The sequence below is a fragment of the Strigops habroptila genome, chromosome 7 (genome assembly GCF_004027225.2).
Source record: "Strigops habroptila isolate Jane chromosome 7, bStrHab1.2.pri, whole genome shotgun sequence".
In the NCBI taxonomy this organism is placed as follows: domain Eukaryota; kingdom Metazoa; phylum Chordata; class Aves; order Psittaciformes; family Psittacidae; genus Strigops; species Strigops habroptila.
This window is the reverse complement of record NC_044283.2, coordinates 9,932,098-9,959,320: the sequence shown is the minus strand read 5'-3', so window position 1 is coordinate 9,959,320 and position 27,223 is coordinate 9,932,098. Positions and strand designations below refer to the sequence as shown.

The 27,223-nt window shown below is 41.1% G+C and overlaps 1 protein-coding gene across 2 annotated transcripts in view; it reads right to left on the bottom strand.

Moving 5' to 3' along the window:
- Positions 1 to 15,899: 15,899 nt before the first annotated feature.
- Positions 15,900 to 27,223, bottom strand: part of HTT (huntingtin) — an 81,164-nt gene continuing 69,840 nt past the window's right edge. For both annotated transcript variants that reach the window (XM_030491773.1, XM_030491774.1), the window contains 8 exons: positions 26,815 to 26,970; positions 24,846 to 25,036; positions 24,180 to 24,294; positions 23,748 to 23,961; positions 23,498 to 23,603; positions 22,002 to 22,164; positions 21,146 to 21,306; positions 15,900 to 20,104 (listed from right to left, as the gene is read on the bottom strand). In XM_030491773.1, the coding sequence (XP_030347633.1) occupies positions 19,891 to 20,104; positions 21,146 to 21,306; positions 22,002 to 22,164; positions 23,498 to 23,603; positions 23,748 to 23,961; positions 24,180 to 24,294; positions 24,846 to 25,036; positions 26,815 to 26,970 (1,320 nt within the window). In that variant the 3' untranslated portion in view covers positions 15,900 to 19,890. The remainder of the gene's footprint in view (positions 20,105 to 21,145; positions 21,307 to 22,001; positions 22,165 to 23,497; positions 23,604 to 23,747; positions 23,962 to 24,179; positions 24,295 to 24,845; positions 25,037 to 26,814; positions 26,971 to 27,223) is intronic.

The window sequence follows — 27,223 nt, the reverse complement described above, 5'->3', positions numbered from 1 at the left end:
TTTATTTCTGATCCTATGTTTAGTGTCATTGGTATTTCTCCATTTAATTCTGCAGGGAAAGACCCTTCCTTCCCTTGTACTTCACTGAATACTCTCTTGATAGCAAGTGTCTCAAACAAATACTTGTCTCTCCTCCTAATGAAATTGCTCCATTTGCCAAGACAAAAGCTCATATTTCCAAATCAGAGTCCTCTGATTTTCTCAGCCAGCATTTCATTAGGCAGAGTTTTCCAGACAGTTTCAGGGCCATGTTTCAGCCATCGCTTTGCAATAATACTGATTATCAATGCAGTCAACACTAATACCAACACTGCCACCTCCACATCTCTCTGAGATAAGAAATGTATTCCTCCAACCTTATTCTTTCTATGTCTCCCCACAAGAGCACTGCAGTTCCCTGGAAGGGCAGTTTCTTCACATCTCCAGGATAGTTTGGATGACAAGTCTGAGAAGATCAGCTTCTGTAATGTTCCCTAAAAACCCTATAAGGAGGATCACTGACACAGATGGCTGATTTTCATCCAGGGGATTCTAGCATCGTTCCACTCTCTCATGCAGTTAGTAGGATTTCATTTCCTTCTAGAGCCTCAAGGGAAATTTCATAATCAGGACACCTGGTATGTGTAGTATAAATAATTAAGGGGATGCCCTCTCTAACAATCTATGCAGAAAGGCTGTTCTGCTGTAAGAAATGGCCTGGAATAGTCCTGTTAGAAGAAAGAATTAGGGTTGTAAGATCCTCTCCATTTTCAGACTCAAAAAAACCCTCATGAACATTTACTGAACCAGTCAAGGCTCTACCTGATCTACACAGGAACCTACTCCATCAGTATGTGTATGAGTTATTTCAACATTATTCTTTCTACTCTGTCAGCATAGATGGTACTTTATCACCATTCTTCTATCCCAGAATATAATTTATTGCTTACCTTAACAAAAAAAATCATGACAGCAATTTAGCTTACAATCACAAGAAAAATACTTCATGTGACAAGTCTGGCAATAAGCCAGCACTATATAAACTGGTTTGATGACAGAAATACTTAGAGCAAACTGGACTCCAACTCGAAATGTTCTATGATTCCATGTTAGAAAGGACAGAGATCATTAGAAGCTCTCCACATTTAGCTTTATCTGCTTGACAATTTGCAAGGACAGTACAGTTGTTACAGCCCAGGCTCCGGTTGTCTTTGGAGGTTTTCCCCCCAGACACTAAGAGTACTAAAGTCCTCACAAATTGCACATTATAAGAAGAAGAAAATATATTATTGCATTGCATGACAGGCAAATTCACATCTGATGGCTCACACTAACATGTTGCTAGCATTCACATAATCTTTATCTGAAAGGTTATTTTGGGGTTGATCTTTTTGCGGACAAAGCCCCTTGGTAGCTGGACAAGGAGCGTATATCTACAAACTTCCACTTAAGTGCATTATGTCTTCCTCTGCCTTACCAATGGAACCCTTTGTTCTGAATTCTTCTTTCTGCTACCTTTGATTAATTCCCTGCCTTAATCTGCATTTAATACTTACTCTACAGATGATACCTCACTTGAAATACCTTTTCTTTCTCCAAACCTGAACTAAAGTTTTACTTTGAAGCTTCTAAAAAAGTTTTATCATGAGTGTGCTTCACTTTATACTGCCACATGTAACTGAAGCACTGCATATTTGTGATGTGGAATCCAGTTTTGCAGATAAAAGAAGTTAAACAGTTCGTTAAATCTGCATCTTTGATATGTAACCGAATTCAAACTCTGAGATTTGCTCACCATTATTACTCCTGTTTTCCAACACATCAATTGGATATAGACAGTCAAATCAAGAAAATCAGCTTCTCAAAGGCTGTGTTCTAAATTTTATTATTCTTTTTACAGCTAAAAAATGCTAATGAATAGTTTATGACCAGAAGATTAAATCTGATCTGAACAAAACCAAAGATATATGCGACATGTGTAAACATGCTCCCACGCTTTCAACTTGCCCAGTTATCTTAGGTCTATCTAAGTGCTTACACACATTTCTAAAGCAATTAGATCTGCGAGTTCCATGACTAATTAAATCTATTGCTATTAGTGTGAGCAGGCCACACATAAATTCCATTTTTCAATGGGTTATCAACCAAATTGTACTCATTACCAGAATTTCTCCCTTTTTAAAAGCCTGATACTAAAATTGGATCTGGTTGGGCACCTCCTTACACCTGTATCTTGCGTTAAGAGGACTCTACTTGGGTGCATGGGTCCTCTAGAACCAGAGCCTTCAGTTGTAGCATGATAAAGCATCACAGGATTAGTAGCTTTTTTAAGACAAAAATGACTCCTCTTTATCCTCCAAGTTCATTTGTATTGGTAACATCAAGAACCTTACCCCTCCATTTAGAAAATGTGAGGCAGTTATCAAGGTGTAGGGATCCAGGCATTCTATGACAAAATTCAGCATTCCATTTCAGTGCTGCCCTCTTCTTGCCCTACACAGAGCAGTAGGATGCATGGAACCTGATTAACGAAGCCAAATTTCAAAACCCTCAGCAAAAAGTAAGTTTCAGTTCAGAAAGGAGGACTTTGAGCATGTCCGGAGTGAAAAGCCCACTATAGTAAAGCTTCACAAGCTGAGCAGTATTCTTTTTCTCTTTGAGAAGTAAATGTGTGATCTGAACGGCGCTGAGACCTGTACGACTCACCTTTCTCCACCTGCACTCTTCATTCTGTGCTGGTGGAAGCTCACACGACCACACACCCTGCTCCACTGAATCAATCAGCCTGTTCTACACGCTCATAGCTGTTTGAGCCCACTAATACTAAACGTGCTGTAAGTAATCCCAAGCCGTAGGGACTAAGGGGTTAATCCACTCACAGGCATACATTAAACCATGCTAAGAGCATTCCACAGAAATACCATCCTGAGCTAGCAGCCCAGAAGGAATAGCTAACCTGACACACGTTCTGTCCAGGCAACAAATACACTTGGTTTTTAAACTCAGCATCAATAGGGTACTTTGTGGGACATTCAGGAACCCTTAGAAACCCATGGGCATAGAAAATCAGCCATTGTATGGGCAGCTGCACGAAAAACAACAAACTGGATAGCAGTTTATGCAGCATTAGCTGTGAAAGTTGTACTTTGCTGTAAGCAGACTCATTTTGAGTACCACCTGTTTAAAAGCCAAAATATTTCATTTTAGAAGCTGCAGCTATGTCCCCATTCCTCTTGGCATAAAGATGCCATATGGACACACACTTACAGGAGAATAAAGAAGCCACAGTTGTAAGGATCCCAGATATTGATCTCTATCAGGCTATATAAACCAGCAGTTTTAGCAGTCTATCAGGAGTTTGCTGTAAAAGCAATTGGAACTGCAATTAACAACAGCACATCTTAGGATAGGGAAAGACTCCTAACTAGAAGCTAATCAGGAGGGCAAACACTGGAGCTTGTTAGCTGAGATGCTAATGAGAATTATACTTGAGTGGCAGCAGACTAGCTATTCAGAGGTAATTAGAAACCTCAACCGATAGTATATTGCTCTTAAGAGCTTTCAAAACAACTGGAAAAACAGTCCTGCAGCTAAGGATCCAGCATGCCACATGGAGCAATTCGTGGGCACGGGGAACAGCCAGAAAATTGCACCCAGGCATCGAGGCAATTTAACAGCATGTGAAAAAGGGAGAGAGGGGTTTTTAGGAGGTGCATGCCCTCCTGGATTTTCTGCCAGTTTTGGTTCCTCGGTGGCAGACCTGATGCTGCCATTTACACTGCCTGGCTAAACCAGCACCAGCTGCACAAGAGGGTGAGCTGGAGGGGGAGCTGTGCACCCTGAACATCCACCCCTGACTTGTGTAGAAGCAGGACAAGGACCTGGGCTGGTTCGGCAGCCCCCGGCACCCTTCCTATCCCACCCACTGCCGTCTCCCATCCCAGCCTCAGTGCTCAGCCAGGGAAAGCTGCTGGTTTCAGCTCTACCAGGGCTGTGTGCAAGTTGCTCTCACCGTGCCTCTGCCTTCCCGGGGCATGGGAGGGTTTTACTCTCTCCCCCTCTTTGTGCAGTGAGGAAGCAAAGAGTAAATTGAGGCGCTTCAAGGGGAAAATCTGTTAAACGTAACATGGCTGCAATGGGGAGCGTGAAGTGTGGCCTTACCTGAGCTGAGTTGCATGGCTGATTCCTGCTCTGAGCAGAGCCAGGGAGGCAAAGCAGAGGGGCTGCCTGTTTGAATGTTTCCTCTGTGCCTGATTGGAAGCACAAGAGCCAGTCAGGGGTAGGGGAGAGGCTGCTAAACTCGAAGTAGGTTGGTTGGTTCAGGAAAAGATTGGATACTGGAGAACCTGCAGGCTGGTTCACAGCGTATTTGAACACATGAAAACTTCTGGGTGTCACAGGGGAGAGAAACTCTGTGGAAGAATCAAGGGGATTTTCAGTTTTGCCGAGGCCCTGTTTGCATTAAAACTTGCAGCGATTTAAGCAAAACCTGGTTTTAATTCTATTTATTGAAACCAGTCATAAACCCATGTGGATACTCTTAAACAGATTCAGCTTTCCCAAAAGAAAAGCCAATGCAATGCAGATTTCAATTAAAGCACACAGAAGAGCACCCACAAATGGCTTTACATCAGTGTAATTAAATAGATTTCAAAGTTTGACTTTAGTTAAACAAATGTGACTTCTAATGCAGATGTGACCTAGCAGTCACTGGCTGATGGTGTGCGAGGGACGGGAACTTTGCATACTGAAACCTCCCTGCAAGAGTCCTGGGAGAGAATATGTGTAAATACACCCTTCACATGAGCTTTTCAGTGTCTGCAGTGGAAAGCGTGTGAAAGTACAACGAATTAAGAGTAGACACCAGCATTGGCAACTATAACCCATAAATCTATCTCTTAAAGGAAAAAAGTTCTGGGTGCATAAACAGTATTCCGAAGAGACAAATGTACTTCACTAAAGCTTTGGGAACCATCGTTTTCACTGATGTTTTTGAAGCAAGAGCTCCGGATTGTGGTTATTCAGGTTTAACAGGACGTGTAAATGCTGACTGCTGCTGGGGGCAAAATTCCCCGAACACCAAAGTGATGTAGCTCTGGGCTTGACCAGCTGCAGCTCCCTGGAGAATCCTCCCAGCCACACACCTCCCTGGGCTCAGCACACAGCAGCCCACTGGTGACCAGGACATGATTGGTTTGGCATTCCCCAAACCAAAACTCACCCGTGGCTGGTGCCTGCGGTCCCCTCGCTCAGGACCTCGCACAGCCACTCTGCGCTCAGTGTTAAGTGTCATGAGCTGCTTGGCAACTCAAACCAGGCTAAGTAAAGGAAACAGGAAAGATTTAAATGCAAGGAACGTGTATTCATGCTGCACGGAAGATTTACTAGTGGGGAACTAAGGGTATAAATAGCGATACCTCTCCAACAGTCTTAGCAAACTGCTCTCAAGCTGGTGCAGGTCCTAGGCACAATCTAGTCAACACAGCAGGGAAATGAAAGGCAGCTGCCATCCTCTCCTTCACAGGGCTTATTCCCTCCATCTCCCCATCACTTAGTACTTGTGGTGGATTTTCCCCCTATCGCAGTCTTTCATGGAAACAACTTTCCCAGAGCTGCAGCTCCAGCTGGAAGCAGACCAGAGAAAGGCTCTGGTGTTTCCAGGTTTGAATTGCTGACAGCAAGCAGGTACAGCCATAGACCCAGGAAGGTAGAGCTTGGATCTGGCCAGAGGCACATTTGTGTCTGCCTTCCCTCCATGACCATCCCAGTGCCTGCAGTGGAACACTGTGGGATGCTGGCATCAGACATAGCACCACCTTCAGTATCTCCAACGTGTCTCCAAGGAGTGCTGGACAGTAATTCCAGTGCCTGAGCTGACAACAAAAAGTATGTTGTCACCTGCACTTAAAAGGTGAGTTCAGCCAAGACTGAGCCTTTCTATCTACTGCTGCATATCAGTTCGTCATGTGCAATCAGAGTCTATAAGGGAACACAAGGGTCACCCACCTCTGTGAAACAAAAGGTACCTGCAAATGCTCACTAAACTTGGCTTTCACCAGATTATCTTCAGCTTTTCATTTCTGCACCTTCCTTGTATAATTCTTCACTTTCTCAAGCTCTTTAACAGAACTAATACCTCATGACCAATAGACACACATGGACAGCAGAGCTCTGCAGTTGGCCATGGCACAAGTTAAGCTAGACAAGCAACTGTCCACATAGTTCAGTGTGCCAGTTTCTCAGTCCCCCCTGTCTCCCTGACAGGCATTTTCTGGTGAGCACCTTTAGAAATGTCATGCTGTGCTGACATCTCACTGTATTGTATTTATTTTGGGAAAAAAAAAATCAAAGATGTGGGACTAAAACTATCATTTGCTCATGCCAATACATATATAGGCATGAGCCAATGGTAGTATACATTCAGGGATGCCTACAGTAATAATCCAGTGATAGAGAGGATATATATATACATACACACACATATATATATAAGATCAGAAACTCTTCTGGCTGGAACCAGAGATCAAAGCAGCATATTCATCCTGCCATGCTCAGGACATAGTCCCTCAGCTCTGAGCACTTCGCTTCCCAGACCCAGGAGTCTTTTGACAATGTCTTTCAGCCTCTGTGAAAACTATAGCAACGCTGAGTTCCCTGAACACTTTTGGCTGCCTTGCTAAGCAAGCTTTATTCTCCTCAGACATTCCTCAAATACAACAGTTCTTGGTTCTCATCTTCCCTCTGCAGGGATAAATGTACAACTCGAACCCTGAATTTCACCTATTTATCTTCCCCTGGCTGTGCCTGTCTTTGAGGAGTGCGAGCTCCACTCTGGCTCACGCACAGCATCCAGCTCCACAAGAGCCCAATTTTCCTTTCATGTTGATGATCTCCCACTGCAGCAGCATCGGCTCCTCCTGCAGAGGAGTCCTCCTCCACACCAGCCCTTCTCTCCAGCCCACACTGCAAACCTGCAGCCAAACGACACAATCTGTTGCAGATTTTACCTCTTTTTCTCCCCCCAGAGCCAGGCTGTTGCTCAGCTTGCACTGCAGCTCCCTGGGGATCAGTGTTTTAGCTCTGCAGGACACACTACGCAGCCTTGTAATGATTTGAATGTTTTATCATGCTCCAAGCAGCTACCTGCTGTCTCTCAAGTCTCCACGTGCACGGGGGAATTTTCTTGGCTTGGGAAGTATCTGTGGGTTTATCGAGGATTATTCTGGGTTTTCCAGTAATGGGGTTTCCAGTAATGCCTCTGAAATTACTTTTTTTTCCCCTAATTTGCAGCCTGATCTCTCGCAACTGACATAATGCCCCAAAATTGCAATACTGCACCTTTAATACTAGCTCACTCACCAGTCCTCTTTCTTCAGGGAAGAAAAAAGGGAGGAAAAAAAACTAGTATGAGGAGCAAAAGTCTCTTCTTTGTTGAAGTCTTTGGCCTCAGGTCAAGAAGGCGCTTCATGGGAAAGCCCTGTGGTTCCCTGGAGAACTTGCACACTCCGCTGCTGCCTTCACCTCTGTGCCCTCCAAAGGCAGCGGCTCTATCTCAGGTTTCTGTGCTGCTTCCTTCCCTCTGCATTTATTTCTTGATAACCAAGTACAGCCATCACATTCTGTATGAGATGACTACAGGAACTTTCAGCTTAAAGGAACTAGTGAATCCATGATGCTGTTTTCCCTATTCTGTGAACTATTTGGATTTGTTTTGTTTGGATATGTGTTACTAAAACAATTTGTCTATGGCTTAATATGGGTAGGTTTCTTCTTCCACTTGGGTTAAGTAGTCCTTTGTTTTCTGTGTGACCTGTAATCCCAGCACTCTTGATTTCCAAAACACCCCGTGTGCTCTTTACTTTGTCTTTACCATACCCCAGTTACACTGTCATTCAGTTGTCATTTGGCTTGGCTTCCTGCGAGTTTCTCTGCTCTCACATCAGGCTGAGGAAGCTTCTGTGGCTGCAGATGTTCATCACTGCATCCCTGCCCACTGCTGTCTGCAGGAGCCGAGCTGCCTTCCCCAGCACCCAGCGCTGCTCTGCACTTCACAAACCATCTTACTGCTCTGCACTAGTCATACCTGTAAAATCACACTGAGTCACCACACTTGTGTCTCAGGGCAGTGCTTTCCATCTCCCTGCATTTCTCTTGTCTGCTGACTTTTCTCATTGCATTTTATCTCCTCCTCCTTGTGTCTTGCCTTTGCACAAACATAGGTGCACTTTGAAAAGTGCTTTTCATTACGTCTCTGAACAAGCTCATAAATCTTTGCTTGGATACTTCCTTTCCAGGAGTTTTACATGTGTCCTGCAGGCTGTGGGAGACGGAGAGGGACATCTATGTGTTATATTGTGGGCAGAAGAAAGCTTGCTGTGGCCATACCCCCCCAAAACAGCAAACAATTGGGTTAGTACAGAGCTAATGCACCCTGCTCCACACCAAGACTTTTACCCTCAGCTTGATCCCACAAGCAGGGCAGTGATCACTGGGCTCACATCTGCCCAGGTTATGGTTGCACAAACACTGTCAGCAAAGATCACAGACACTAGAGAGCTAACAAGAAGTTCAATACCCTCCAGCATTTTTCCTCCAGTTTTTATTCCTGTTAATCACTGCTGAGTTCATCCTTCGTGGTTTGTGAGCATCAGCCATCTTCGCAGCTTGGCCATGTAACTTGTTTTTCCTGATTCCTGCTAACACTTGTCAATACTTTTCCTATCAAACTTCATTAGAGGATTCTTTCTCTTTTTTTTCTCCTTCAATTTTCAGAAATAGGACTTCTACCTTAGCTTGGCAAGTCTGTTCCTGTTCCCATCCTAATCCTGCTAGACAATGTGCATTGCTCATTACCCTTAATAACACATCGACTCGTTTTTGCTTCTCCTTTTTCTGCATGCCTGGCAGTTTTGTAGCTTTCCTCCTGGGCGCTGAATAAAGCTCAGTTTCTGCACCCATCTCTTTTCCTACAAGCCCAGCTGAGGCAGAAAGCCTACAAGCCCTCACCATGCCCTCCATGCACAAAACAACTCTTGATTTCTGGTTGCATCCATTTGACACTACCAGCTCACATCTGCCACTGGGTGCAGGCACGAGAAGGAGCTGCTGAGGAACAACTCCTCAGTTTTATTGCTTTTACTTTCCTCAGTCACATCCCGAAAGAAGAATTCTCCCTCTCCAGTATAGGATCCTGTTGCAGCACCCCCTCTCAGAGTACTGTCATAAAACCGTCTCTTTTGCCTGCAAGATACCACATACTGCAAAAACCCCAGTGAAGTATGTACGTAGGTATCCCCCAGAATTAAAGGCTCTGTATGCGTTTGATAACTAAATACCCATTTCATGTTCAGACCCAGACAAAAGGACGGGTAACAGAAACTGGTAGCAGCTCAGGTATTGCTGCTTCTGCCCACTAAGAATGTATTTTTTCCCTACTATTCTAAATATAAGTCTGTATCTCAAAAATATTTCACAAGGAGGTTTATAATAATTGGAAGCTTTCATGTCCCATCTGAAAGGGCTCCTTGAAACGGATTAAAAAATAAAACATCAAGGAAGACATTAGGACTGCACCTCACTCTTTCATCAGTGTATTTAGTTCATAATGCACATCAGGTGCCACAGGAACTGCTGTTCAAGGTTAAAGCAAGGTCCTTATGAAAGGGACAATTACTCTCTAGTGACAGATAAGGAGAAGAAAGTCAAAGCTAAACCGTGCGAGAGAAAAGGCAGGAGTGCTCAAAGTGAAGTGAAACAGCTACAAAAGCCTTTACCTCAGGAAGGGACCACTTCAGAACCTGGCTGTGAATTCAGGTTTCTATCTGCCGCTGACAGTCCCTCTCCCTCCCCATGCCTGAAAGGCAGCGGCTGCACCAGGTCGAGCAAGCCCCAGCGTGGAGCAGACCTCTCCTCGGAGGGGAGGTCCAAAGGGCTGGTGGGAGCCAGGGGCAGCAGCAGCACACGCAGCTCACAGCTTCAGCGAGGGGCTCTGCTTGGCTGGGCTGGGCTGTTGCTATAGATTACCCTGGATTCAGCATCCTTGTTAGGTACTGAGAGCAGAATAAAAGCACGTTTTTGGAGGGAAAATGAGAACCAAAGCTCATGTCCACTATAGCACCAATTTGGTAGAGAAGGGATGGCTACAAAATATGTGAACATCATTCTTGTGTTGACCTAAAAATGTACTTAAAGGCTCATTATAATAGCCTTAAGTTCTTATTTACTTATTTTGACATACTCTGATTTGCATTGCAGTGGGTCTCCAGAACCTTTGTGTAGATACAGAGTTCTCACAGGATGGAAGACCAGAGGAAAAGATGATTGTGACCAGAGGAAAAAGATGTCTCATCACACTGTCCAGGAGTACTAGGTCAGCACACACGTGGATACTGCCAGTTTCTATTATACTGAATGTTGCCTTCCGGATTCTTGATAGCTTTTGGTCATGGGATACACAGTAAAACTTTCAACTTAGGCATGAATCCAGGTGTGTCCTGGGTGTAGGCATAAAAAATTCATGTATTTTCCTCTATACAACTTGCAGAAGTCTCGCACCAGAACATTCTTTTGAAAAAATCATTCTTTAAATTCCCTTTCGTAATGCTGGAGCCAGAAAGCAGTTTTGAGAAAGAGCGGGGGGACCTGGTGGACAAGTGAAACATGAGGCATCAACTGGCTCTAATGGACCTGCTTGCTGCGAGGGAAGAGCAAACAAGCGGCGCTTCATGGATAAAGCGATTCTCAGGGCTGCATTCAGCCCCAGTATGACTGTACGTCAATAGGGCTGAGATGTAAAAGCTCAAGGACTGAACAAGACCAAATCATACCACAGAAATAAGAATCTATCCCTTTCCCTGAAAGCATTTTGGGCAAAAGCCATCATCACCCTACCAAAACCCTTTTCCTAATGATTTCCTTGACAGCAGAACTGCTGAGTGCTACCCAACATTTCAATATTTAGGGATAAGCTGTGCAATACCAGGTTTTTACAACTGATCTCCAATCAAGCTTTTTTTCCTAGGTTGTCCCTAGAGAAAAATGCAGCAATATGAAGAGATGCAGCTGTAACTAGAAAAAGCAGAATTTACTTCTTTTGAATGTCAGGAGAGGAAAAACCCCCACACTTGCTTTCCTCAGCTAGATGAAAGGCACCACTGTATAAAGGATAGTTCAGGCTGACTCTGAAGTAGTCATTTACAGGGAAAATGGTAGTTCAAAGAACAAATAAAGTATTAATAAATAAAGTATGCAGTTTCAAGTTCTGCAGCCTTCCTTCATCTTGCCATCTTAGCTCACTAAAATTCATTTCCTTTCCTTGCAGCTCTGTGAACACCTATGGAGCCAGGGAAAACTGAACACAAAAGCTGGAAGCAAATTGGACAAATGCTCTTGAACCTTTAAAAACAGGCAGGAAACATCTTCAGGCATGATGTGGTGAAGCGGATACAGCCACTGAAGATGGTGATGCTTCCTATCATTCCTTTGTCCCTGGGCTGTACCTTGCAGCCATATGAAGCCATTTTTCTGCTCTCTCATCTCAGCCCCTTTCTCAGAAGCCGTCAGCCTGGCTCCATCCTACAACACCCTTCAAAGTGTCCTCAGTGCCTCTGTACTTTGGTGCACCATAACTGTTTGGTCTCAAGGGAGAAGATACTATCTTCAAGGTCCACAAACTGCCTTGACCACATATGTAGCCACATGAAGGTTGCACAAAGGAAAAGCAGTGACCCATGCAGTTGCTTGGGGTTAGGATTATTTTTAAGAAAGAAACACTGATACTGTCCATAACTGGCCATCAGCAGACAAAAAGCTCCTTTAGTCATATAGAACCCACACCGGGTTACTGCATAGAACCCTATCATTGCTTCCGGCATCATGTCCTGGAGCTTTAGAGCAGAGAAGCACAAAAAGGACACATCAGACAACCCTCATCACTACTTTTGGGGTCCTGCTAAAATGTCAACTCTTGACCATTTTCTTCTGAATGAATGCCCAATTCTCATGACAGGCTTTGAAACTTTCTTTAAAATATGTCATTTTTGGGTAAATTCTTGTTTATGGTCCTCAGCTTCCCAAGTTACTTTGTCTACATGAGATTTTACAGCCAGTAAAGTATGTTGCATACACATGAAATAATAAATTTGCTCTCCTATTCTATTTCTTTTATTTAATCAAGCTACAGAGTCGTTTGCAGTTTAAACATCATTAATTTGGGACTGGCATTTATGTTTCATCTAGAGTTAATTCAGTCAAACCGAGAACAAAAGCAGCTGATATAAAGGAGAGCCAGATCTCACTAAGTTGTTAATAATTAATAACCACTTCCACGATATTTAATCCATCAGCAAAAATGCAAAGGAGCTTTAAGCACCATAAATCTCACTGCAATGAATTGAGTCCCTCATAGTTTCACCAGTACATATGGTCTAGCAATCTTTTCAAGTGCAACGTGATAGCTCAACATGACTTCTTACAACACTCCATCATCACCAGTTTGGATTTTTATGGATCTGAGAGACAGATTTGTTTAATGCAATCATCTGAGACAACTCCACTTGAATCAGACTGAGTTTGCTCTATTTCTCCTATGCAGTGATACCCACAACAGTATCTCCTATGCAGTGGCCCACAACAGGCCAGCAGTAGAACTTCAAAATTAACTTGTCAGCCTAATATAAGACTCTGATACCATTGACAATGTAACCTTGTCCCAGATAAGGTTTTCTGAAGCAGCAAGTTCCTTTCACTTTTGCTGTCAGTGCTGCCTGCAGATCACATTTCTCACCTTTTTTAATATTATCAGATCACACTGCAATGGAAACGGGTATTATCCACAAGCTCACATTTAAGTAACTCTGCAGCATATAAATATGTTGCTTAAGTGAACACAGCAGCACCACAAAAGCAGTAAGGAAGCAAAAGATAGAAATGTCATTTGTGAAAGCATTTGATTTTGGTACTGGTGAAGATAAACATCGGAACAATCATCTTAGATTATTACACTAAGTATTAAAAAGCTGCAGATTTATTCAGGCCCCTTAAGATTCATTTCTTCAGAACCCACAATTCATTCATAAACTCCAGGTACTCTGGATCACTCAGTCTTATCTTCTGCTACTTAGTCACATACCAATCTATTGATGACATACAACTTTCATTTTAAAGTATTAGCCAGTCAGAATATTTATTCTAATGGTCAGGTCAGGGCAGAGGAAAGAAGGAATAAGCTTAATCCACGTTACTAAGATACATGAGGACCAGATGCCTCAAAAGCGTTTAAAAACACCTCCTGACTCTCCAGTATCAGTGATCATTTAAAACGGTGTTAGTTTGAAGCAGTTACGAAGGCAAAGAAAAATGAGGATAAACAAAGTATAATTAAAAGAATATCGGCCCAAACTTGACTGAAACAAAAGTTGAAGATAAATTGGTTTATTTTCATAGATGTTAAATCAAATGCCGAAGATGATATTTGAAATGTCAACTTCAACAAGGCTTATCAAGAAAAGTTAAGTTTGCAAGCTTTACACTTGCATTTCCATTGGACGCCTTCAATCCTAGAACCATTTAACAGCAAGATAGGGATGAAAACACACTTAGTGCCTCTTCCTCAAGGGGAGAAAAAGGTAGAAAAGACGTATTTAAGATTCTCATTCGGAGCCAGGACGTTTGGGGAACACTGATGTGAAGTTTGACAGTGCATGTAATTCAAGATGAGCTAGATTAGCAAAAACATACTATTTAAATGGTCTGACTTAACCTGGCTCACAGCTCTGTAGGCACCTGGGGCATGGTCAAACCCAACCCTCAGGGATGCATTTTGCTTGGAGCCCAAACACTGCAGCCTGGCTGAAAGAACTCCAAAATGCAAATAATGAGGTGAAACAATCAGGTTGCACTCGATCAAAATCTACCCATGACATCTGCAGCTTGAAGGATATGAAAACAGCACCTGGGGTGAGGATTACTCTGCAATGCCTGGATGTATGGGAAAGAACAGAAACAAAATTAAGGCAGAATTATGGCTGCAATAGAAGAGCAGGAGGTTTGGCTCAGAAGATATCATTCTATAGCCTGTATAAACTTTTTCATGTTCCTACTTCTAACTTTTTAGCAAACCTACAAGTTACAAATCTTTTCATCTCTTCAGTTATGCAAAACTTACAGTATAATTACAGTATAATTCTACAAGCAATCAAAGCTTTTTGTCTTGTAACCAGGGTGGATCCAAGCCAATTCCAAAATGATGGATGCAATACAGCTGCACTGACTAAAAAGAAGAAACAAAACAATACCTACATGGGACAGGAGAGGTGGTGGGAAAGTGGAAGAGTTAAAGTTAGAATGTATAGTTTAAATGCAGTGCTTCATCTCCCTGTGCCTGGCAATTTGTCTTTAGGGATAACCTTTCCAAAAATTAATTGGGTATTCTTCTCTGAGTGAGAAAAAGATGGAGACTTTATTATTCAAAACAAGCCTTGAACTCTGAAGACAAAGAAACTTACCACAGTACAGTTCCGTCCCTCGGCTCTGCGGCTAAGCTAAGAGGTGACAAGAGTGGCTGATCATTCACCACTAACGCTGACAAGGAAAAACAAGATGTACAAAAGTTATTTTGACCGAGAAGGAAACCAACACGTGCTTTCTGCATTGAGCTACTGCGTTAAAGTTTATGCCAGCATTTCCAGAGAACAGCCGAGCACCACAAAGTTAATCAAAACAAGACGTCTCTGAGCAGTCGAGCACTGCAAGAGATCCTCCAGTGTTCGGCAGCAGGACCACCCAGAAATGTCTTTTAAGATGTGAGGCTAACAGCTGGGAAACCAAGCTTAGGCAAGTTACACCACTGCTTCTCGCGTGTAACAGTATCCTCCCCCCCAGGACCGCTGCAGATAAATACACCCGCACTCACAAATACAGCTGTACACTTAGATTTTGCCTTTTCTGATCTCATTTAGAATGCCAGAGAAGTTTTGGCAAGCGTGACTATTAGCTACAATTAAAAGCTCAACCGTGGTACTTCTTCGTTAATTGCAAATAGCACTGTGATTGTGGAGCACACCTACATTTGCAGAGAGTTCAAGTACTCTTGCATAGAGCTGAACACCACAGATACTGGGGAAAAACCATAGTAAGAACGCATCAAGACCTTTTATAAAGAACCAGAAGAAAATCACTTACAGTAATATTATATTTTATTTTCTCTTTTAGTTTCAATGTGCAGTATTTTCAGCATTTTTTTTTTAAAACTTAAACATACATCTAAAATTATATGCTTTCCTTTTCCTTTCAGTACAATTGCTTTTGGGTTGGGGCTCCAAGCTTTTGCTCATCATTGCCCTCAAACTATACAAGACACCACCACAGGGTGCGTTACCTCATCCTCGTCAGGTTGATCCAACTTGATGGTATGCATACACAGACTGATGGGAATGATCAGCTCACACAAAATGCACATGACAAAAAGCAGCGCATGCTTCACAAATGCTCTGCAGCATTTATACCCAGTTAACTTGAATACAGCTTAAACTTGACATAGAAGCTCTCCTGGGTATGACTGTGGGATTCTCAAGATTTTCAATGGATACTTTAAGGTAACATGCACAAAGAGTTCACCTGAAATCTCAGTATTAGGTAAAATTAGCATATTGGACTTCCCCAAAGGTTTGCTACATTGCTTACTCTAGTTCTTACTGCAGCTTGCTTTCACTTGAAAATAATTCAACTACCTAAAAACTACCAAAGTACTTTGCTCTCTTGTAACTTTCATCAAGTGTATCCTTATAAACAAAACTGCTTTAAAAGTAAAAGAGCAAAGCACCTACCATTGTCACTTAGTTGATTTCTACCTTTAGTAGAAAGTTTAGTTGGGATTGTACATGGAAGAAGTTTGCTTTACGCAATGAACGTACTCGAATCTGTTCCCCTTTTTCTCCCACCCCATCCCATTCAACCACTGGGTAAGATCCTGAATGACCAAATTTAATTAAACTGCTTATTGCTATATTTATTGCTCATTACATCCTAAAACTTATTTTATTTAGGAAGCATAAATGCTTAGCCATGACAGCTCCACAAAATCTTAAGACAAACCAGGTCTGCTGCTCTTGGAGAACTGTCTTTGCAATGTTTTTGACACAACCTCCTTATCTGCTATATGAAGTTAACAGCCATTTAAAGAGGAGAATGGTGAGACAGAATGCTCTTAAGGCAAGTCTACTAAATATCAACAAATTACTTTTATCCCAAAAGGTTCCACTTGTTCCCCACTTCTTTTGATCTAAATCTGTTCATTCATTACTCAGTGCTTTAGGAATGCTGCTGGTGGTTAAGAAACAAGCAACATCTTGGTGCTGAGAAGGCGCTCTTACCAAAGCAAAAAGTAATACACAATCATTTACTGCATGCTTTAGGCAAGAAATGACATCTGAGTACACACTTTAGAGAAGATTTACATAAACTCACATTCAATTTCAACTGGTGAAGAGCATAAATAGTAAAGAACATACTTTAAATCCTGCAAATAAGAACCGGTTTACAACTAGTTGTAGTTTCCAACTCCTCACTCCTGCACTCACTGCAAGGGAGGGGGCACGCTGAAATGAAATACAATCAAACTATTTAATGGGCCAGCGGATAGCTGGTCCAAGAACTATTTATAAGACATTGGCTAGCATACAGTGTTCTTGACGGAGGGCCACATTACAGATTTAGTAAAATAGGCTGACAACTGAATTGTAAATGAAGTCTTAAACATTAATCTGTCTTAAGTATGCTCCCAATCATGCCATACCTCTAATCTTGTAAGGTTGTAAAGAAGCCAGTTCCACTACAAAGCACATCAAAGAAACTGTTTGCTTTGGTTAGCCAGGACACCAAATGTAAGCCTTAAGCCCAAACAAATTTCTAGGCTGTTCTCAATGAAAAAATTGAACAGCTTGATTTTCAGAATTAGCTTACTTCTTAGTGGCCACTGTTTCGCTGTTACTGTTCCCATCACATACCTCTTGGCTCTTGTCACTAGAAGCAGGAGTGATTTTAAATAGTATTTCACTCTGAGAAGTGAGGGTGGGGAAAACGTGTCTAGGAAGTAGACAGGAAGGTGTGCTGCAGGTGAAATGTCAGATCTGAAGCACTACCAGCGTGTGTTTCCACACTAGGAAGACCCTTAAGTTACATTCCTTCAGGTCACTGAGAATAACCTAAGAAGAGGTGCCCTTCTTTAGACACTAAGGACACATTTCTGGAGGTATACTATGACAAATCTCCAAGAGAGGTTAGAACAGATGGAGTTTTTACTACCAGTGTATCTGTGAGAGATTAGAACTGACTGCATCAGCTTTAAAGCTTGGCTTGAAATGGGTAATGCCAAGTATTTGCTTGAAGGCCAGCAACAGGCAGTTGAGGAAAAGGGGGTCTGTTACATCTGATGTTTTTCATCCAGCCATGTTGACTGCTTAATTCAATATATTCCTTCACTGGTTGGAAAGATTCTATGGCAAGTCCAAAATTGGTTTGGAAAGTTTCATAAAGGGTCTAGCTCCCGTTATCCCAAGGTAAAGTAACCAGCTCTTCTGTGTTAATCATGAGGAGCTTAAAATGATGAATTTAACAGTTTGTAACACAACATATACTGTTATATGGTGAGAATATGACTAACCTGATGCTTAAAAAATATATTAAAATCTATTTTAAATTTTGGAAAATAGCTTACAAAAATATCTTCACTTAAACTATATATCATACAAAAACTGACTGGTGTGTGGGTTTACAGTACAAAATGATTATCGGTGGTTACAAAAGGGAAGAGTGATCTATACTACCCTTAATGAAAACACAGGGCATTATATCTCACTGCCTGGAATTAGTCTCTTATCAGAATTAAGATAATTTCCAATATAACTCAAAAAACTTTCAAACAGTATCCATTTTATTAAATCTTTTTCTGAACTCTTGTTCAGTTTCTTTTAAAAATCACCACAGTGCTGTGGCCCAAGAAAGAAAAAGTAACCCAACTAAGGGCAGAAATAATTGCTCTAGATAGTAAGATCTGTAGAGAGCTAAATATAGCAACTTCTACAGTTGTTTCTACTGCCCAAAATATCAGCTTCCTCTATCAGTTTCTAAAAGGAAGTGATACCAGCAGACAATTCCTTTGTAATTAATTTATGGGCAGAAGCAACAATTTTTGGTCTAGATTGGAATTAGTTTAAATACATGGGTTTAATAAATACAAATATACACATCTGTATACATTAAATGTTGTCACATGTGTATAATTTCAACATATACATTATATACAGAAATACATACAGTACATGCTCCTCCTGACAACACTATCTCAGTTTTTCCAAGTGTCACCAAAAGGTGTGATAAGAAAACGAAGAGGTTAAATACAGGATGTGACTGAGAACCAAGGTATCATTTCTCTATAATCAAAAAAATTATAACAAATACAACTAAAGACAAATCCTGTGCTAGATTTCCCCATATAATGCTTAGGAATCAATGGGGTTCCCTGGGTGGTGAGTAAAAGCTAAATCTGGCCCTGTGTAGTGTCCTGAATTCATGAATATTTGTACTGTGTTTATGTCTAAAGCATTATGTATACAACAGGTAATAAAAGAGGTTGTGTAATCTAACACCTTAGCCAGTCCCAAAGTAGACACAGCAGCCTTCTGATTCTTAACTGCTAGCATAAATGTGTTTATGTGGGAGTGTCTGAATCCGGATGACTCCGTGGTCTCAGTTAGGAACGGTCAAATGGTTATTGACTACTGGGGAGCTTGCACCATTTTGTCTCTTAAAATGCTGTGCAGTACATAAGAGCAGTTTCTCAAGTATACAAAAGGCTGATCCAGAGTAACTAGTCCTCTTCTCTTACCATTATGTCTCAAAACAAAGGAATTCAAAAGAAGCTACCATAAAGTGGATCACAAGAATGCCTCCTTAGTATAGTCTCTCAAGACAAATTAATCAACATATTCCAGTTTTAAAGCACTTTTAAGAGAAAGTGAGATGCAAAACAAGATGTAATCTGTACATTAAGATGGATTTCCAAAAGGAACACAAATTCAAGCACAAGGGAAAATAAAGAAGAAAAATAATGAGGACAATACAGATGTCAAGACATTCAGTAGCATGGCTTCTGTTCATCTCAAATTACAGCACAGCTCATGCACCACACATCTTACAATTTTACATACTGTACATGATATAGAAATATTTAAGTTAAAATTTCTTTGACTGATATACTGTACTCAAATTTTAAATCCTGAGAAGAAAAAAGCAAAAAGTGTGGTCACGTATGTGCACTATATCTCTGATATCACCAACACATACACCACAGGATATCAGAAAGTCCAGAGAGAGGAATTACATGCTGGAAGTGTAAATCATGAAAGCCATTTTCTCCTTTCCTTGTTTGGGAGAGACATTAGGAAACGATTTCTATTCTGTACTACACAACAGTATATACAGGTACATAAAACTATGAAGTTTTCTAATGACTGCAGCTTGCAATAACAGTCTTGGTGTCAGTTTCTTACCGGCTGCACCACAGTGGCTTCAGCTGAACATTAGGAGGAAGAGTAATACCAGTTACCTTGCATGTCATACTTGCTTGTATTTTACAGTTAGTGTGTCTCAGGGTAATCCCAAACACCTCTTGAAAAACACTGACATATTTCTTTCCACTCACAGGTCCCTGGTGTCAGCAACAACAAGAACTATGCTAGACTTTTCAGGTGATTTCCAGTGCTGCAGAGCACTTGTCCATGCATTCTGGAAGTAAAACTGACAGGTCCATGTTTATCACAAATGCAACCCCAGATACTTTCTTGATCTTGCATTCCCTGTAATTCACATCAGATTCCAACACTAGACATGCAGTTCCATTACACATCAGGATGTTCAACATGCTGTGACCTTGTGGACGTTTTGCAAACAAGTTAGTAAGCGATGATATGGGGTTCCTGGAGATGCCACCACCTCAAACACAGACTGAAAGGCTCTGCGATCTAATTCCTCATCTATCTGATGTCGGTAGAAGTCTATGGCCACCAAACAGAAGATGTTAACATCTACTTGCTCTGATTTTCCCATTCTGCTGATAATATGTGGAAGACTGAAATGTAAGTTAAGGTCGTAATATGATAGAAGTTGCTTATCTTTCCGTACAGCAATAAAATGATGTATTTTTGAATTCACAAACAATATTGAAGTGCAAAATACTGTCGCACAGCAATTAAAAATAGCAATAAATTAAATTTAATTAAATTTAATAGCAATTTCTAGTCTAATTTCTATTCTAATTTCAAATTAAATAGCAATTTCTGCTACTACAGAAATCCTATTACTTCATTAATTTCATGCAATTTCTTGCCACCAGAAATTCATTTTAACCTAGCAATAGTTTTCGTTATCCACTGGAGCAGAGTGCATTAGCACCACAGTCACAACTGCTCATAGCCAAAGAGCACTGCTGAGATTGTCATTAGGAAGTTTCAAATATGACATATGGCCACTTTTGTGCCTGGTCATGAAATGCAACAGTTATTTTTCTGTTTGTTGGGGGTTTTGTTTGTTTTTAAATAAACCCAACACTGATACCACCTATGTCTTTTGGCTGTTCCGACTTACTTGGCTGATGCCATTCCATTGCCAAAGCTCACTATTACTGCAGTGCACCTCCCAGGGGATACTTGCAAACTACTATGCATGTAGAGAATAATTTTATTTAATTTGAGTTTGTTCTTTTTCCTTTTTTTTTTTTTTTTTTTAATATATTTTATATTGCAGTAGGAATATAGAACAAAGCTTTTAAAGGCCACTGCAAAGCTTACTTCAAAGTAAGGACTTTTTCCAATCATCTTGCATAGTTACAAGGAACAGATCTTGAAACAATTTTAGGTAACTTCAGCCACATTATCTGTTTAGAACTTCTCTCCCCCTCTCTCAAACCTGAGGCACCAATGGCACAAAGTGATATTCCCCCTCAAACCTGAAGCACCAAGAGCACAGTGATATACACTGCTACAAAGTACAGTAAATCTGCCTTTTTTTGTGTGTCAAACTTGTACTCTCATCCTTCGACTCTATCTATGTGCTTTACAGAATAACTGTATTAGCCCAGAAATGGCACACACTCACAGTCTTTTTAGGATACATTGCTGAAATCCATTGACTGGTGGAAGCACTGACAAAAAAACAGGAAAGACTCCACATTGCCATTGCCACGGGTGTTCTTTGTGTGAAATTAGAGAGAGACAGCATCACCCAGTCACGGACCATTGAGGACTGTCCAGTGCTATGTAGTGTCTGGAATACCTGCAAAAGTATTGTACACAGGAATAAAGACATGGTAGATGGACATGGGGAAGAGTTTAGTTTCTCTTATACCGGTTCTCTCTGGCTACAAAGCTCTGAGGTTCATAAACTGGATTTCGGGAGACAACTCTGAGTCTAAAGAATGAACGCAACGCCTAGACAAAGAGATTCTGCAAAAGAGTCAGCCAGGATCCAACTGGACTCATGACATCTGTGCCAAACTGAAGGAAGCATACAGAAATGCCAGACTCGTCTGGTATCTCTATTTTTACAGATCCAATGTGGTGTGCACATGCACTCTCAAGTGATGCATGAGTCCAGTAAATGCTGAAAAGCAAAATACCCAGAAGCCCAACTGAGTCCTCAGAGGCTAGACTGTAGAGTTCACAAGACCAGATGACCTGGGCTGGCTCCTTGAGATTTAAGAGTCTGAGCACCAGGATGATAACTATTAATTTTATCTTTATTTTCCCAAGATCAGTGATTGAACTGTATTGCTGTGAACACTTTGTCTTCCAGGCGACACATTGATTCTAGTCCTTCATGTTGCCTGGAAGACAAAGCTCACAGGCAGCACAGCTCAATCACTGCAACTGGTTTCTTGGATATAACAAAATTGGTATTTATCCTTCCAATCAAGCTCTCAGTTATTCAGAAATCTTCTGAAACACTTAAGAAAAAAATATAAGCACTACCTTATAAACTACTGTCGCCATGAACTGGGGGTAAGGCTGCTGATTTGACAAAAATTCTCCAATAACTTTATTCATTACATCTTGTGGTGGGAAAAAATCATCAAGGAACTGTGGAAGGATCCGAGCCACCACTCTAGCTTCAAAAGGAAATCCCTTCCTGATCCTGAAAATAATAAAAAAGAACATTATTTTGTGATTGAATTCCAGAAAAGTTCATTCTTTTCCAATTTAACTGGCAACAGAAAGAACATTTTACTTTCATCTGTAGATAGGTGGAGAAGTCTTCAACACTGAGGAATCCAAGTCTTCATGTAACCTTACTCTAACAGTCTACGCAAAGAGGTCTATCAAAGCTGTTAGAAGTTGTTACAGGTATCATGTCACACCCTCCCACCCTTTTCCTTTTTTAAGATATTCAGCATTTTTTGAAGCATTAGAGACAAGATTTAATAGGAATGCTGAAAAAAATATCAAAAAGAGGCAGGGAGATCACTACTCCTAGTTATCAGAGAAAAGACCATTTATAAGCAGAACATTCATTTCCATTCATAAACCTTTGCATTTTTTATTCAAGACTAGGATGACAATATATCGAAGAGGAAAAGCAAGTTGCACTGCAACGTAAGGAGGGGAAAAGATACTCAAAGAGAATTTTACTTAAGTAACACTGATTGGAAAATCTTCCTAATAAAGGCTGCATCTGTTCACGTGTCAAGAGCAACTCTGTGATTATTCCCTGCAAAAGTTATGTTCTGCTTGTAGTATTCACGTTTGTTTTGCTAACTCTTAGGAGTGATATTTTCAGAAGCACTCAAGCACTGCTCTAGTTCTGTTCTCACCAAGTGCTGAAGTTAAACCTCATCCAGTTTTATGGAAAAACCACTGAACACTTTAAAAAATGTAAACCATTATCCCACAAACTACTATGCAAAATGTAACATGCTATGCTTACTTAAGGCAGCTTGAGATTGTCAGATCAAAACAAGAGGTTTGAAATGTTTCCATTAAATGAGTTCCATGTGAATACAGAAGTTTTACTGTACCCTTCCTCTGCAATTACTTAGCAGCCTTGGAAAGAGCAACACTTGGGTGGGGGAAGGGGAAGATGATTTTAAACTCTTAGGGTGGTTTGAAAGATTATTTCCCATAAACTGGATTTATATCCTTGATTATGCAGAAGACATCCTGAAAAGCACTTAAGAGTTTGACCTGAAGGGAGCTGGAAATACATTTATAAACTATTATGGTTTGTGCAACACACAGCATCAGTTAGGACATGTCTGTTTTCCATTTACATTCCTGTACATTTGTGCTGCCTTCAGCAATTCCGTCAGTGTTAGTCTGTATACCAGAAAGAAGTATCAGTTTTAAGCAATGGTAAGCAGAGAAACATATTTGATTAAATATTACAACTGTCAAATAGAGAAGTGACCACACAGTGCCAAACAGAATCATTTTTCTCCTGGTGCCCCATTACACGTGTTCTATCCTCTTACCTATCAAAAAGGACAGATACTCGTTCCATAGCCACGATCACAGATTCACTGTCAGGAGCAGTAGGATTTGCATCTGTGGCACGACTGGGGCTGATTTTTTCCTTTCCTAAACAGAAATAATTTGTTATAAGTTTATTGTGAATGCTAAAGTAAGACCTGTTTATCCTTGGTAATAAAAATAAATGCAGAAAATGAGCACTGTTAGTAAGCTAGTCACTCAGCACATGAACTGTGTAAGAAAAGCAAATACCTGTGTACATGCAAGTCAGCATTAATCCAAGTGCAGCCATCGCTCTGTGGGGGCTCTGCACATTCACTCTGTCGACACTCAGTTTAACCAGGGATTCGCTATCCAGCCTAGAAAGTTGCTCTGAAAGAAGAAGTCGCTCTAATCCTCTCAGGACACAGTGATAAATAATGGATGGTGTTAATTCATCACTTCCAGACACCATGACTCCACACATCTGAAATAAAGGAAAAAGCCAACGCCCTGTTTTTGAGGTCTATGTAGGTCATCTTCTAGTACCGTATCAGCTAGTATGGAACTGCACCAGGTATTAAGAAAAACCTGATGAAACTAAACCCAAAAGCATACCTACACCACAATAACCAAGTGTTAAAGATAGCTATGTGGTGATCCCAAGTTACGTGACCACCTGTGATTGAAGGCTTCACAACGTACCTGTATAATTCCTGCAGAGAATTCAGGCCCTACATCAAGTGGGTAATTCTCAATCAAATAGAAAGCAGCTGCACACATTACCAAGATGTGCTGTTGGTTATGGATATTCACACAACTGTAAATAAGCAAAACCATAAGTGGTCACTTACATCAAAGTTGTCTAGGTCATAAATAGAGACAATATAAACAATTCTTAGAAACACTAAGTATTTTTCACATGAAATCTATGAAATTTTTAAAATCCCACAAAGTATCACCAAGATGCCACAAGGGAGAACTGGCTATCATGGAAATCCAGTGCAACACAAGATTTTTCAGCAATATAGTTCTATGCTATCATCATCTGACTTGTTTAGGAGAAACAGGCTTCATTACTGATCCTGCAAGTCTTATTCCAAGAGCATAGCTTTCGACAGGAAAATAAGGTATAAGGAACACAATTCACCAAAGAGAAAAAAGTCTCTGTTTTCTCACCCTCAAATATCCTTTCACTTCTGTAAATCAAACATAAAATGGGCTGATATTGTCAATGAAAGTGCCAAAACCTGCTTGATACAACAGCCTGTTCTCAAGTGTAGTGACAACCGCAAACCATAAGGAGCTCTTCTGTTCACACATAAGCATGCAACAGTTGGGGACAGGGAGGGAAAGAGGGAAGAGTCTTACTGTGCTACTCCTCTCAAATTGGAGAGCAGATACTCGCTGATAATTGGAATGAGTTGCTTTGCTGTCTCATCAAGCAAGTCGCATTCAAGGATATAAAGAATTCCATGCAGAGCTCCAATCCGACTTGGCATATGGGTGCTTCTTAGGGTTGATTCCAGCAGTCGACTTACTGGTTCAGCCACAGCTTTATCCTAATACAACCAATGAGAGTATTCATTAAAATTCATTTATCTGGTTCAATACTGGTGTCTTGTCTCAGAAATGCTTGGAACAAACTAAAGAGCAGAAAATATGGCATGAACCAGAGCCTGGCTTAAAACTACTTTTAATCAAATGTCACAATATAATCAGGTCTTTCAGCTAACCACAAATGATGCTTCTGTCTGAAACTGACCAGTAGATGCCTATAGTCTGCATCCAAAAGAGTACTCTGCCATCCACTAAACACATAGTACAGCTTTCCATTTATTTGTTCTCCAAGACTGCTGGAACCCAGACCTACACATCTTTCTGTCCACCACTCCCATGACCTGGATGAGGGGATTGAGTGCACCCTCAGTAAGTTTGCAAACAACAGGTTGGGCCAGGAGTGTAGAGCTGCTTGAGAGGAGGGAAGGCTCTACAGAGAGATCTGGACAGGCTGGATCAACGGGCCGAGTTCAATTGTATGAGGTTCAACAAGACAAAGTGATGGGTCCTGCATTTGGGCCACAACAACCCCAATGCAGTGCTACAGGCTTGGGGAAGAGCAGCTGGAAAGCTGCCAGGTGGAAAAAGACCTGGAGGTGCTGATTGACAAAGCTGAATATGAGCAGCTTGTGCCAAGGCAGCCAACAGCATCCTGGTCTGTATCAGCAATAGTGTGGCCAGCAGGGGCAGGGAAGTGATCATCCCCCTGTACTGGGCACTGTGTTTTGTTTCTGGGCTCCTCACTACACAAAAGACATTGAGGTGCTGGAGCAGGTCCAAAGAAAAGCAACAAAGCTCATGAAGGGTCTGGAGCACAAGTCTCATAAGGAGCATCTGTGGGAACTGGGGTTGTTTAGCCTGGAGAAAAGTAGGCTCAGGGGAGACCTTATTACTCTCTACAACTACCTAAAAAGAGGATGTAGCGAGGTTGGTGTCAGTCTCTTCTCCCGACTAACAAGTGATAGGACAAGAGGAAACCACCTCAAGTGGTGCCAGGGAACGCTTAGATTGGATGTTAGGAAAATGGTCGAGTCACCATCCCTGGAGTATTTAAAAGACACACAGATGTGGCACTTAGGGACATGGTTTAGTGGTGGACTTGACTGTGCTGGGTTAAAGGCTGGACTTGGTCTTTCCAACCTAAATGATTCTATGATTCTTTGCTTAGACTTCAAACATCAAACAGATACTGTTACCAAAATACAACAGCTTACTGCAACATGCAAAATCTATTCTAAACTGTTAGATCTGAAAAGTCTTTTTCTTACAACCTATTTTAAGTATTTAGTAGAAATTAGTTGTTTTACATTATCCTTGTACTCATGAACTATCGAAGATATAGGCCAGTTTTACAGTGTGTGCTCTCTAGTTGCTCTTTTAAAGCAGATTTTGTACATAACTGAGCACAGGGCAACAACCAACTCTTGATGGAATCACCTTTATTTTTTCCCTTCCACTAATCTGTTATATTCCAACCTAAATGATCAGCTATTTGCTTCTGAGAAGGTGTTATTAGTCCACCGAGTGAGAAACTGCAGCCTAATCAGAACAAGCTGATCTCTAAAACTGCTTCTGCATGTTTGGTGTCACTTTCACAGCCTTCCCCTGCACAGTTGCTACCACAATAGCTACTGAAAGTCCTACTGCAAAAGCCTTCCTAAGCTTTTCATGTCACTATTGCCCATGTAGTTTTTATCAGTCTCACAGAGAGTTGCTGTAAGTGCTACCTTCTTCCAAATGAATCAAGAGTTTGCAATCAACTTCCATGAGAATTTCTTACCATTCCAAGAACAGCAGCAGCTTTACAAGTGGCTGGTATCAAATACTGTACAAGAATCTCATCTTCCGATGGATGCACCTTTCGCAATTCTGTCAATGTTGTATACATCATCTCAAACTGATTCCTTTCTGTAAATAAGTCTGATACTGCCAGAAGCTGTACACAAATTAAAATTGAACACAAAAATGCCCATTAGCAGACAGCCAAAAATTGTCTTTCCCTTCTGTTATAATTGTCAGCAAAAGACTCTTCGATCAATCTATGAAATGTGTAAACATTATCTCAAGTGTCTGGAATAACTACTGTTGTCCAGAACTAATTCCAGCATCCATCTCAAGTAACAGTTACCTCCAAATGGTCTTTTTTTCCAAAAGGTTTACAAAACCAAATCCACTATGGTAAGTAATTC